The sequence below is a fragment of the Athene noctua genome, chromosome 4 (assembly GCF_965140245.1).
Source record: "Athene noctua chromosome 4, bAthNoc1.hap1.1, whole genome shotgun sequence".
In the NCBI taxonomy this organism is placed as follows: domain Eukaryota; kingdom Metazoa; phylum Chordata; class Aves; order Strigiformes; family Strigidae; genus Athene; species Athene noctua.
In genome coordinates, this window is record NC_134040.1 from 30,993,706 (window position 1) to 31,008,232 (window position 14,527).

Below are 14,527 nucleotides of genomic sequence, written 5' to 3' on the forward strand. Positions count from 1 at the left end.
GTTTTAATTCTTTAACTCTTCCGTTTTCCTCTCTAAACCCTTTCCCTTCTGTTCTTTGGAATTTCCTCTTTTTCTTTCTGTGCTATTTGTATTCCTTTGCTCATAATATGCTAATTTTCACTAAACTGTACTTTTCCATGTTCTCTTAAATTCCACCCTCCCAAAACTTTCTTATTTTCCAGTCTGTTCTTAGCTTTAGTCTTTTAAAACACTGTTTATACACTGTTGCTGGGGTTTCCATGGCCTTTTTAAGGTTTCTTCTATTTATTTCCATTTTCTGATCAGCCGTATCAACCCATCAATCCTATAACCTAATCTACCATGCACCCTTCTTCCTAATCAATCTACCTCACCATTTGAAATCCATTTCTCCAACTAATTTTTTGGATACCAGTGCTACACATCTGCACTGATTTTTTGACTTTCCACTGCTCAGATCCTTCCAGCTTCATTTATTTTCTGTCCAATAAGCACATCTTCTAATAGGTAAATTCTCTGAACTCCTTACTACGTATTTCATTGTCCTCATCTTCCTAAATGGGCTGCCTTTTTTTTTTCCACTTGACCAAAATCTCCCTCCTTTCCTTACCCATCACAGTGGCATCAGAGATCCTGATGACAAGAATGAAAGGGGGAACACTCTCCGCTTGCTAGCCTGGACTTCCCCTGCCGTGTTCCTTCCTCGTAGCTTGTGGACTTTCTATGGAAATCATATTTTCCCTCAGGAACCATCAGTGGGATTCACACAGCCAGGGAGGAGAGCAGTGGCTCTCACACTGCCTGCCGGATGCGCTGCAACCACAGGCTTTCACTCCTGAAGGGTACCGTTCTCAACCTTGTCACCATCCTTTCAACATGGCTGGCTCTGTCCTCTTCTCCGCCTCAGACAGATTCACCGACAGCCACTGCACTACCTCCAGCAAAAAGAGAGGCAGGATTTGGCCCCAAATCCAATACCTCACCGATGTGTCATATGAGTTAGCATGAGTGTCTGTCTCTGCTGCAGAAGGGGTAAGAGCTAGAACAGCAAGGGTATTTCAGGTCAGGCCTGAGGCGAATTAGCAGACAAGTTGTGAAGCTTACACAACATGTGGCCACATTATGTGTGGCTCCAGTCAGCGCTAATAGCCTGTCATTGAGCTCCATGTTTAAACAATTTGAGCAAACAGCAAACACAGAAGATGGGAGGAGGGAAAAAGGCCTTCGAGGAATAAGAAAGATCAGGCTACTTATTACACTTGGCAAGCAAATATTGCAGTGATGAGGACAGCAGAGTACCCACTAGGTAGAGATATGACCCAGTTCCTACCATGCAAAAGTAACATAACAGGAATAACAGGAAACCAAAAATATCTAAGTTGTCCAATTTTAAAATTCACTCAGCAATTTTTAGAGCTACGTAGGAAACTGATTGTTGGTTTAGGCTGTGTCTGATCATGTGAATTATCCAAGAGAAAAAAAAAGTAGTTTGGGTTTAGCAGCAAGGAAACCAAAAAAGGGATGAAGAGGAGGAAAAAGAAAAACAAGCTTTAGTAACAACAAAGAGTAAAATTCAACCACATCCATATAAATAACATTGATACTAGTGTTGGGAAGTAAATATAAATTTTAAAATAGAAGAACTTAGAAACCATACTGCATTGTTTAGTATGAAAATAATAGCCTTTCGAGCCAGTACTATTAGAGAACGTATTTAATCCAGTGCAGAATTGGCTATGAAACCATCCACTCTACCATGGGAATGCTTAGCTCAGTATCTGGTAGTTTGCCAGCCATTTAAAATGTTTTTGTGTTGGTTTAATGATTGTTCCCATGAGCACTGATGGTAAGGGTTGACATTAATTAAAATACTAAGTCATCAGAGCTTGCATTGTGTGGAGAAAGAGAATGGGCTGGATCCAATTGTCTTCAAGGTTTCTTTGGCCTTCCACATTTCTCTCTTAGATGCATCATACATGCCAAGTATCCTCTTAGCTGAGATATAACAATGTAAACAGACTGTCTCTACAAATATAAAGTACTTTTTAGGTTTTCCACACACTTTCATTTAACTGATTAGAGGACACTCATTAAAATCAGCTAATCATGTAATGTAGCTGTGTTCTGAATGCTAAACAAAATGCCTAAATGAAAGAGGATTTTAAAAAACACTGTCTGTCTCCTAATTTATTTCTACTGTATACTCAATAGCACACAATACAGTAGGAATTCTGGGCCCTATCCTCATTAACCCCAAAACTCATTATCTCATATAAAAACAGGCCATTTTCATAGAGTGTGTTGGAAAAGGTATGAAAAAGCATATTAAAGATATTGTGTTTGGGTACACATTCTAGAAACATGATAATGGATTTCGCTTAGAACTAGGAAATTAATACAGAATAGAACAAAATCTTGAGTAAGACACACTGTTAAAATTATTTCTGTGTAATTTGGATAGAATAGCTATCCTATGCATTTCTCTCATTTCATTAAATAACTACTCAAGATCCAGATCTTCAAAGGCACACAAACAGGAATAAGTCACTTAATACCTGGAGTCCTCAAAAGGTCACATAGAGAATGAGTAAAGGGGCCGAGCTTTTCTACTCCTCCCATCTATTCAGCAAGCCTGAGTTCCCATCCTACTGGCAAGGGCTCAGTACTGCAGAGAGTGAAAGTGCAAGAAGGAAAATTTATGCTACATATAATGTAATCAATAGCCCAAGAATTAAGAGCTCTGGCTTGAACAGCGTGGAGCCAGAAGGAAGGTGCAAGCTGAGCCTACATAAATACAATGGGACATTTTCGCAGTAAGCAATATATAAAGCAGACTGCTGGTCCGGATGCAAAAGGTAGAGCAACACTTTCTATTTCAAAACACATTTGTTCTTTGGATCAGAAGTCAGGTGATACTGTGTCTTTGGGTTACCTCTCCATGTCAGGGAAAAACCAAAACCTAAATGAGGTGCCTGATGCCAGTTACTATCCCAGTTCGTTCGCTAACATTGGCTCACATTGCTTCCCTGTGACATCGGGGGGCTGTGTAAAACAGAAGTCCTCATTTCCATCTGCAGTGCAACCACCAAGGTGCTTTGCAACTAGACATCACACAGCAAAGGCTCCTTTACCTTGTTTGTGGACGTAGACCCAGGCCTTCTCCGTGCTGTCCCAACATCAAGCAGGGACAGGGTCTTTATCACTGGAGACAGAAGATTTCTGTGATGGAAAATCCTGGAAGATGGGAACACTCTTTGGCTTTTTGTTGTGAATGTTCTCTGAATAATCATATTAAAAACTACCAGGTCTTTTGAGTGCTTCTGGAGCTCATCCCTATAACGCCAAAGAACAAGAGCAGCCAAGGGAGGTCCTCGTCCGTGCACATCAGGGCGGGAAGCCTCATCTTCTCCTGGAGCTTGTCTTCAGTGGAGTCATCTATGAACACAAGCCTAAAAGGCTTTGGGTGGTTTAAAATTCATTTGTTATTGTAAAGTGTTGCTTTTTCTTTTTCATTTGGTGGGGGTTTTTTGAAGGGGGGGTGGGCCGGTTGTTTTTAAAGCGCAGGCAGACTTGGAGGGGTCAGGCCCAAGCGGCCCCCTGCCCCCTCGTCATGGGCACCGGGGAGCTGGAGCAACCGCGAGCGGCACTCGGCGGCACCTCGGTTATAACGGGAGGCCCCGCCGCGCTCCGGGGGGCTGCAAAGGGGCCCTGGGCCGGAGGGGAGCCCCGGCGGCGGCCCGGGCCGCGTGTCCCCTGGGCCTGCCGAGCCTTGCGCGGAGCGAGCCCAGAGCGGGCCTGGCGGTGGGAGGGGGCCCCGCCGTACCCCCGGCGGCGGAGAGGGGCCCCGCGGCGGCGGGGCGCGCTTTGTGGCGGCCGGTCGGAAGCGGTGGCGTAATCCGCGGAGCCGGGCCGCAGCGAGTGGGTGGTCCGGGCGGCCGGAGGCGCGGGCTCTCCCCGCTGCCCCTGCGCCGGGCCGGGCCGGGCCCGCTCCCGCAGCTGGGCCGGAGGCGGCCCGCAGGCCGCTCTCGGCACATTTCTTCATTTCTCACTTGAGTGCCCTTCTTTAGTTCCCTTTCAACTGCCCACTTTATATCGGCTTCATTACACCACCGCGCCATTTGTAATGTAAATCGGGAAACTCAGGGAAGTTTTTCTTTTGGCCTTGTCTACGGAAGAATACCGAGAGGTATTCAAAACGTATTAACACAAATCAATGGCACCAATAAAAGCAAAATCTCCTTAGCAACATAATCTTGATTGCAAAAGGAGAACTGAGAGCATTTAGCAGAACAGTGGCCCACATGGAATACGCATTTGTCTAGAAGAATGCAGCACAAAGCCTAAAAGAGAGATGCTGAAAAAATCCAAAATTAACTCACACTGAACAGTTACTCTTTTTTTCAAAAGTACACAATTGGCTACATTAAATCTATCGTGCGCTTTTCTGCTCAGCAACATTGTATCATACCGCTTTGCAAGCCCAAATTACAACACCCGAATGCTTCACAGCGCCTTGCAGGAGCCCCCCTCCTCCCCACGCACGCTTTTTATACGTGTGCATACAGAACACACACACGCATATATATTATATACATTATACACATGCACATTAAAAAGAGGCCGTTAAGATTTCCATACTAGCGTATCCAAAGAGCTGGAAAATGTTTCATGCAAAGAAAAGCAGCTGGCTGATGAGAACCGAGACCATCCTCACAGCACCGCAGAGCACGGGATTAGTTTTTGTTCGTAAGGTTAACCAGCATTTCATATCTGGACTGTCTTAAAAATACATGAATTACATAGATGGGAATGATTCCTTTCTCAATAAATGGTCTCTTGCCTTAACTAGATGGACAGTGTATCTTGTTTGAGAGCACTACTGTATTAAAAAAAAAGCATACAAACAGCTTCAACATAACTATTCAACCATAATACTTATGATAAACGCTACTACCATTAGGGCTTTAAAAGCCTAAAAAACTCCAAATGCAGACTTAATGAAAAGCCAGTTTGAAACACCTAAGGCAATGTCTCTAGAGTCACCTCAATTACACAAAAACATCCCCCCCCACCATCCCTGATTTATACTGAAAGTGTCAATTGGAAATTAGAAGAGATCATTGTATCATAAGGTAGAAGTTTCTGGGGGTTTTTATTTTTTTCTTCCTGTCCCTACTCACCACCACCACCAACATACTGGATAGATGACAAACAGTAAGGCTTAGTAGACAGGTTAACAATTATTTTATTAGTTTATAATACATACAACTTAAGAAATGCTTTAAAAAAATTATATTGGAGTCCATTCCAATTCTGGGTCAGGTCAGGAAAAAACAATGTTGATGTATTAAATAATATTCCATAATTCAACAATAGATTAACTTCAGTAATTTAGCAGACGGTTAAATACTCTTAAATATGCATATATACAATTGTGCAGCCTTTAGAAAAGTCCTTTTCTTCCTATCTTCTCCTCCCAAAGCCATGCACCCTGTGAACACAGCACTGGCCTCTAAGCTTTCAGTCTCTCAAACAGACTTAAAATATTTGAAGAGGAATGTTACAATAGTGGAAGTCGCAGCAACCCTATCTTTCTAAACTCTATGAGAGGAGATGCCCAGCAGGTAAAATTACCATCAAGTCCCTCTACAAATAGCAGCTTCCTTAATATCCAGTTCTAGGTTAAATTATTGCTTACATATTTTCTGCCTGAATTTTAACATACTGCTTTTTAAGTTCTTGAAAGATACGAACCTTTCAATGAATCATTTACCACTACTGCTTTGTACGTAAAACAGGTTTTTCCTAAGCACATGCAATCCGATGCAATTCTCTGTAAATTATTTTAAAGCAACATGAACTAGACAAGATTAATTTAGCACACAACATTTAGGCACTGTTTTGTAGCTTACTGTTTTCTTCAAAATTTATGTTTGGAATTAGTTTTGTATTCTGATTGCCATACTCAGTCTTCTAAGAAAACAAGAATCCAAGTTACACTTTTCAAATGCAGAACTGCTCTGCATTCCTTGTTACCTCACTGAACCAAACTGGTCACTGACAATATTAACAAGTAGGTACACTGCATATCCTAACAAGTTTGATTCCTTCTGTGCTTGCAACAGGCTTTCTGAGATATTCTGAGTGCATGAGTGAGATATTTATATTGGTATAATGAAATCAGTTTAAACACAGAGCCACTAAAAATCTGTTATATTGCATCAGGATATCTGACTTTTTGAAAAATTTCTAAACATGATTTTAAAAATGGATTCACAAAGCTAAAACACTAACAGAAAAAGTATTCAACTAACTACCAAGTCTAGCTTTCAACATAAGGCAAAGCAACTCTCAATTATGAAGTTATAAATGGGGCAGGGGGGAAGTATCTTTCAATAAACATTATAAAATTTACTATCTCCCCTCCAAAAGTGAACATTTGTCAGTGGTTCCCTTCCCCATAAACACTACAACTAACTACAAAAGTCTCTCTTACCTGAACTTAAATTATCCTAACTGGATCCTACTTCTGGGCCTCAGATATACTGTCACATGACAGGAGCTGTCTGGACAAGTCAAGAATTTTCTTTGGAAACAATTAGCCATGAATTACAGGCTCCAGCTTAGGAAGACTGTTCTGTACTGGCTGTGCAGCTCCCGTCAGCAATTCCGTTTTGGTCTGGATATTTTAAACTAAGAGATGCTGAGTTTAGAAGGAAGCTTACCTCAAAATCTGCATAACAGCAGAATTGCCTATGAACTAGGGCATAACCAAAATAAATTAGTAACATTCTTGTTAAAATAAAAAAATGAATACAAATTAAGACAGCCTACATAATTACCAAAATGAATTGCTAGCTTTTACTTAACTTTCATTATTCCTTCATCATTCATTATTATGTTGCTTCTCCTAATTCCTCTGTTTCATCTTTCACCTCACTTAAATCTTTCCTAATGATCTTCTGAGTGGTCAAGCATTTATGAAACTTTTTTCAAGAAAATAAACACCAATGAAATATTAATGAGCTAAACAAAGCAGAAGCATTTTTTGAAAGGACATCTTCTATGTAAAAAATAACAAGGTTTATAAAAGATGTACTACCCAGGTGCCATGTGGTAGAGAAACACACCAGCACAACAAATGTCAACATATGTATTTTCACGCAAGGATTTTTTTTTTTTTTTAAATTTTCAAAAATAGTCTCTAATTCAGCCCATGCTGACAGAAACATCAGCATGCAAAAAGATGTTCCAAAATTAACTGCAAACTACTGTTACCAATAAAACAACCCAAATGAAGTTTTTTGCTTCTAGAATATCGCTCGCCTTGAAATTTTTCCACTTCATTAATAAGAACTATACTGTTTTCCCATTAGACCAGTATCCTCTGATTCACTCAGCCAACAGAGAACTTTACAAAGAATAAACACAGGAATTAAGAAGGTAGCAACATTAGAAATAATTGTTCTCTCCAAATCAGAAAAAAACCCAACAATTTAACCTTATCCAACATACTTTGACATTCAGCAGCCTAATGGTATGGGGTAAAGGGAGTTCTCATATCTGTATATTGATAACATTCATAATGGTCATGCATATTACAATCAGTTTTCTATGGTGCCGTTTGCAAAGTAAGCCTTCATGCAGACAGGCATTCAGCTCATTAACTCAATTTTCGTATTTCCTATTAGTCCCTGAGAAGTTAATATTTCAACCTACAATATGGCTATTAAAGGCATTATAACGATCATACACTTAGCTGTTTGTGATGGAAATACAATGTGGCTTTAGGGAGAAGCAGCACAGAAACTACAGCAAATTAATAGTGATGAATACTGATCTTATTTTGAAATTGCTTTCTTTTCATAAGCAAGGTTGCTGAAGTGCAACATAAATTATTTTAGTTACGGATATAAAACTAGCTAGAGCCACTTGCCCACAGTAAGTCACTACTATGAATCCAATACATTTAGGGCTCTGAGACCTCTTTAATTGAGCATTTCCTTTACATAAAATCATCTGGATTTTGGTAGGGTCATCATGATCCTTCTTTTAATTACTCAACAGCAGTGCTGTGAGAACTTAAAAGAATGAGGGATTTTCTTTGCTTAACAAGTCTTCTGACTCTTCAATTAAAGTGATCTCTTCAAATTGTTCAGAATTCAAATGGGATTTTTTGATGGACAATTTGCATTATTGCCAGCTGCTCAAAAACCATAAACTGGGGCTCCCAAAACAAGGGGACTGATTTAAAATTAAGACTTTGGGGGTGGGGGTGGGGGGAAGGGAATAAAGACACATTCTTTTTCTTTGCCTTCTAGCTTCTGATCAGTTAGAAACTGCACTTTAAAGCTCTTCCCTATGATCTTCAGGGCTAAATAATGACTTTTAGAAAAAAAAAGAAAACTGACTTTTAAGTAAGTATATCTCAGGGTATTACAACACCATGGTCTTGAGATTTACAAAAAGGTAACATTTAACAAATCGATTTAGAGATTATAATTTACATCCAAATACTGTAAAAAGTTTTTACAGTCTATTTGGGTTTGAGTATTGTGGCAAATTTTAGGTTTGCATACATAGTTTATTAAAATGACTCTTATTGAGCTATTATAAAAAATTTACTGATTTCATGTAGACTATCTCCATAAACATTTTAATTTCTGGTAAAGTTTACCAATCCCAGTATAAACTTCAAATCATAGCTATCTAACAGCAGATGAGATCTACAGAATTCTTCATGTATGGTCAGACAGAAAGCCTTTCTTCCTCAGGACTTATTTCTACTTAGCTTTAAAACAAAAAAAAAAATTTTATTAAGGAAGAAATCTTCATTGGACAGTTAAAGGTTACTATATCTAAAAATAGTAATCAGCTTTCACAGGAAGTCCTTGATGTCATTACCATTAGTTTTTAGGCTAAAGGTGAAACACACATAATCAGCATCATCTGTTAAATAGATAAGATTATTTGTAGGAATTGCAAACTGAGTAAGTTAGAACAATTGATTGTACTATTATTAGTAATAATATTTATTTCAGTGAAGAGTAGGCTATGTCCTGGAAGTTCTACTATAGCTTCCAGCCTGCTCAAACTGTTGCAACTTCATTCTTCACCAATTGTACAAAAAAAGGTAATACATGTCTTCTCACTAGCACACAAAATAAATAGATTTAGTATTTTAAAAACAACAACAAAGGAAAATCCTGATGACCACTGCAGGTGTCAAACAGCTGATTAAAGTTCTTGTTATGTTCCATTTCGATCACTGTAATTAATTAATTGAAAGGGATTGTATGAAAATGTTTTATAACATACTTACCAGTTGAGCCTACTACATCAGGAGAGTAACACTTTTTGAGCAAAACTCATCTATAGAGATGTGCAGTTTCTCAAGCTTCCTGGTTGTATTTTAAGTCAGAGACACTGTTTTAATAAAATATCAGAAATGCTTTAAGAGACAATTAGTTTGGCCTCCTTACCAAGAGATTTCACTTTTTATTTGCTCAGAGATCTACTTTGGACCCTAAACTAGAATTCTTAGAAAGAAACTCATAGCTGAAATACAGAAATGCCTGCTAACCAAGCAGATTACTGCAGATGCATCTAAAAGTAGACAAGATTTTAACCAGTACTACCCCTTATGTGGGTAAGCTTTACTAACAAGATACACTATTCACTGCTCTGGTTTCAGCACACATAGCGCTCAAATTGGCTTTTCTGTAGGTAGGTTTGGGTGCTGCTGGCAAGGTAGTTGTGGCATCACAGAACGTAGTATGTAAAGTCTGGATAGTAAACTAAGGCAAACAGCTCACACTGAATGAGGTGCTGCTATGAACATATCACAAGCCATATCCAACCCATCCCTTTGCACTAATGAACTACCAGTGCATCCATGACACAAACCTATCTATATACAGTCAACTGAGAATTCTGATAATAAAATCTAGGGCTTGCATGATTCAATGTTCATTTTATTGAAAACTGACACTTGAGAAAATCAGCATATATTCCTGGTCATCAGTATTTATCACCAGTTATCATTTCTTGTTCTATCCCCACCTCTCTCCTGCACCTGCAACCTCCACAACCTCAGCTGGCATCAATGTTAGACTTCTGGCCTCCCTTGCAGGCTGAAACTGGTCTGAGACTGTAACTAACACGTATGGGTGAGAGGAGGAGCGCTGCAGACAGAGATCTGTACTAAAGAGGCTCAAACTGATTTTAAAGAAATTATAAGCAATTACTTTGGACTGAAACCACCATGGGACTCAGAAGACTGAGGCAGCACAAAACTGGTATTGTTAATTAAAAATCATATGTTGTCAAGTTAAAGAAACACACTGTTAGGCTTTTATGAAAAGCACAGCTGAGCTATTTTCAAAGTAAACATCAGGAGTCCACAGACAAAAGATGAGCAAAGGATGAGTTTTAGGAACAGATACAGAAGACTTAGATTTAAGAAAACTTAAAAATTTCTAGACCACTCCCACTATGAAGAATTTAGGAATATAGTACTCACTAGAGAATATTTTACAGAGCATAAATATTTTGAAGACATAGAAAAATAGTTCACAGCATCAAGGTACCTGTAATATATTACCTTGAAATAAAACTTGTATCTAAAATATTAAAAAGATAAGATTATTCTTGCTTGTAGTGGTATCAATTTTTCTTTCATACAAATATTAAGCAGAGTATATCTGTTTTTTCATATATTCACATTATTGCTTGCTACCACAACTGTACAAAGAACATATTCTTAACTTAATGCTCATGTACAGTAATTTTAGAGACCTAAAGCAAATTTAAAAATATGATTGTTTGCAATTAAAAAAAACCCCTATGTGTGAAGATATGTACAACTAAGATATAAGTAGAAGAAACAAAAAACAACTGGCCTGACCCAAGCATACATCATATATCCAGTAAAAAAAAGTCTTATACTTGTGCAGAAAATAAACTTTGTAAACCAAAATGAGCAGAAGCAAGGGTGCAATAAATAACACATTTAAACTTACACGGTTGCCCAGTGTACCCTGCTTTGATTATTTTTAATACATGACATCCGCATTTGCATCTGGAACTGTACTGTTCAATAACTTTTTTCTGCTTATGTGGCTTTAAAACAACAAAAAAAACCACCCTGAAAGGTCCTCTTGGACAGTAAATTTTACTAAAACAAGTCCTTCTGCACCCCTGTGTACAGGATCTCATAAACACTAGGAATAAAGGTGATACGTGGCATTAGCCTGAATTAAAACAGCTACATTATAAACTGCAATACTGGTATTTTTGTGATCTTGAGTTCTATTAACCAGATACATGCAATTCTCTCAGTGATTCTTCTAGTGTGAGTAAAATAATTCTGGTTTGTTGCCTTTTTTTTTTAAACCTTTAAATTAGAACATTTTCAGAACCAGCTGACAGGACTTCTTCATGAAGAGCACAAAGATTTCTGCTAACACAATGACATCTGGGCTCCAAAAAGCATAGTTTCAAAAAGAACTTTATCTCCTTCTGTTGTTGTAAGAGGCTAGCCAGTATCCCAAGAAGAAATAAAAATATTTACAACTGACTAATCACTGATGAAAGTTTAAGAAGATCTTAGAAGGTACTTCAGCATGTAAATGAATGATTAAAAGGACTTACACAATGTACAGTCAATCAGTTGTGTAATTTTGGAATAAAAAAATACCTGCTCACTTATTACCATTTTCAACTGTGTATTTATAGTAATATATGTACACACACGCGCACACATATAAAAGACTCTTTGAAAATCAAGATATACTAATAAACAGAAGTAGTAAACGTAACAATAACTTAAGCAGTAGTTAACATTTGCGTGAAATTACTTTGCAGAGTTTGACCAAATGCACTTAGAACATGCTCTTATTTAAAAAAAAATCCGAAACAAAGAACAAAAAAAAGAAAAAAAAAAATGAAAACACCACAAGATTCTGTAGAACCAATGCTATATCACCACCAGGAGAGCACCAAGCAAGGCACCATTGGAAAGACAACATACTTGATTAAGTCTCTATAAATAAATCAAATGCTAATCTGGTCGAAAAATCGGTGTCTTTGGTAAAAATTCTATAAGGATGACCTGTATAAAAAGAAAACAAACATATATTAAATGGAAGATGGCAGCAATCGTACTAGCACAATGATAATTCACATGCACTCTTTTTTTTTTTTTTTGGAGTATATCAGGTTGTGATGATGATCAAAGATGACAGTGCTTTTCTTAGGTAGGAGGCCATTAGAAAAGTCATGTTTGATGTAACTGTTTTTGGGGTAGAAAACCAAAACTCTTAAGGAATCAAATTCAATAGGAAAACTTGCCTACCAATACCTAACACCTCTAAACAAACTGAAATAAGCTACTACATAATTATTCCTTGACATAATTGATTTACTTTATTAGGAAAAAATTATGAGATAAACATATTAATTTAAAAACAGAAGGCAAAGTTAATTTTCAATTACACATACAATTTCTTTTACTTCAAACTGTTTCCACTTAACATAGGATTCTAAGTTATGTTTATATTTCAAAACTTGTATAGAAAGGTGTGTCAACCTTTGCAAAGTTCCCATATCTAACAAGTCTGCAAGTAGTTAACAAGAAACTTGACTAACGCTTTTGCTTGATTATTCTTATGGTCCCGATTCAAATTTAAACTATGTGTTTCTGAGCTATGTACACATGGTAGGGTACACTCCAGAACACAATCTAAGTATTTATCCTACTTTAAATAGAAAGTTTAAAGAAAATTTTCACTTGCACATTTTCTTTCTTCAGAGACACAGTCAAAATACAGCAGCATGATTGTATTTATAAACAAATGCATCTGGTAAAGTAACAGGATTTTCTTTACTTTTAAAGGGGAGCTTGCCTTGCCAAGAAGTTAAAAAAGAATTTCTAAATGTTTTTGATTGTGAAGAACACCACAGCTTGGCTGCTCAGAAGTAAACAGTATCTCTGACAGCCTACTGAACATCAGAAAAGAAGTCTCTGATTTTATTTTTAAGGCAAACACTTCTGAAATAACAGATATAAAAGTCAGGTGTAGAAGTTTATTTTTAGAGATATTCAGAACTGACTTATTTTCAGAAGCGATGCAAACCATTCAAATTCCATTGATTGTTGACATGAGTCAACGACTGGATGCTTCAGAGATACCAGGACTTCAGATACTCAGGCAACATTTCAAAAAGGGAGCAAGAAGTAAAGCTGAAACACTGTGTTTATGCCAAAGGTGTAAGACTATCTTGTCTTTATTTATTTAATTACTTATTTAATTTAGCATCTGCAACAGTGGATTTAGAACCTCAAGCTGGCAAAGCACCCAGTTCTGGGTACAACAAGAGTCTAAATCACCGGTTTTGAAAAAAGCATAAGTGTTTATTATTTAATCATGAACACAACATTAAGGGCAATTTTTAAGAGACTAGCAAATCAGTTCACTGAAAATGAGGAAGTGGTAAAGAGAAGTCTTGTAAAAAATTTCTCATTAAATACATGCAGAGATAATATATTAGACATTTCACAAATTGAAAATAAAATCTTCGATCTTTATCCTGTAAAACTATATGCCCACGCTTACATTATATTATAAACACATCAGCTGATTTTGAATTTTATTTAATAGAACAAATGTTCACCTGTAAATGTTGCTGGGGCATAGTATTTACAAACTAGCATTGTATGTGGTTTTCTCAGTTGAATTTGCAAAACACTGGATGTGACAACACTTAGCTTAGGTAAAGCTCAAATCTGCTTTCTGAAATTTGCATTATTCCATTTTCAGTCACATCTCATACCTCTCAATCAAAAAATTTTGCAGAATAGATGTTATAAAAAGTCTACTTATTCAGTGAACTAAATAAAGCCATTCTGTAAAAGATGCATTTTTAAAATGTTGTGTTTCAGCCTATGAATAAGATCCAATGTAGAAACAAGAAAAAGGGGGAGACTAAAAGAAAAACATTCTTTTAATATAATTTCCAACTCTAATCACTTTCAAAATTTTTATATGCGTGATAGCTTTGTTGTTTCAAAGAACAAAATACCACGTAATGAAAGATCACAGATAAGCTTGAACTAATACAGTAGAAATTTCTCAAAAGCTGATCTTTATTTTTAAAAAGTTAACCATTCATATTGCCTACTTCCTAGAGCATGAAATCATGCAAATTCTAGTGTTTCTTACATTTTAGCAGCTTAATTTCATCCTGTTTTCTGCACCTCCAAGATATTTTGAAAATGGAAACAGCAGCAAAAAAGAACAAGACTGCAAGCTAAACAAACTGAAATCCCACACTGAACATCATTCATTTTAAACCACATGTAACTTCTCACTGTATATTTCTAAGAAGGGCTTATAGAGTCTCAGGCAAAGACTGAAGTAAGTTGCAACTCCAGAGACTAACTTAAAAATATTTTATTGACACCAGTTGGAGATAAAGATACTTTCAAGACAGTTGAGGTAAGGGGCAGTTAAAATCTAAAAAGGCTAAAGGTTTCTTAAGCTCCAAC

At 37.2% G+C, this 14,527-nt stretch overlaps 1 protein-coding gene across 1 annotated transcript in view; it reads right to left on the bottom strand.

The window, feature by feature from the left end:
- Positions 1–5,206: 5,206 nt before the first annotated feature.
- The window catches only part of CHIC2 (cysteine rich hydrophobic domain 2), a 31,307-nt gene continuing 21,986 nt past the window's right edge, over positions 5,207–14,527 (bottom strand). Inside the window, exon 6 of the mRNA XM_074904827.1 lies at positions 5,207–12,091. Within this exon, the coding sequence (XP_074760928.1) occupies positions 12,041–12,091 (51 nt within the window). The 3' untranslated portion in view covers positions 5,207–12,040. The remainder of the gene's footprint in view (positions 12,092–14,527) is intronic.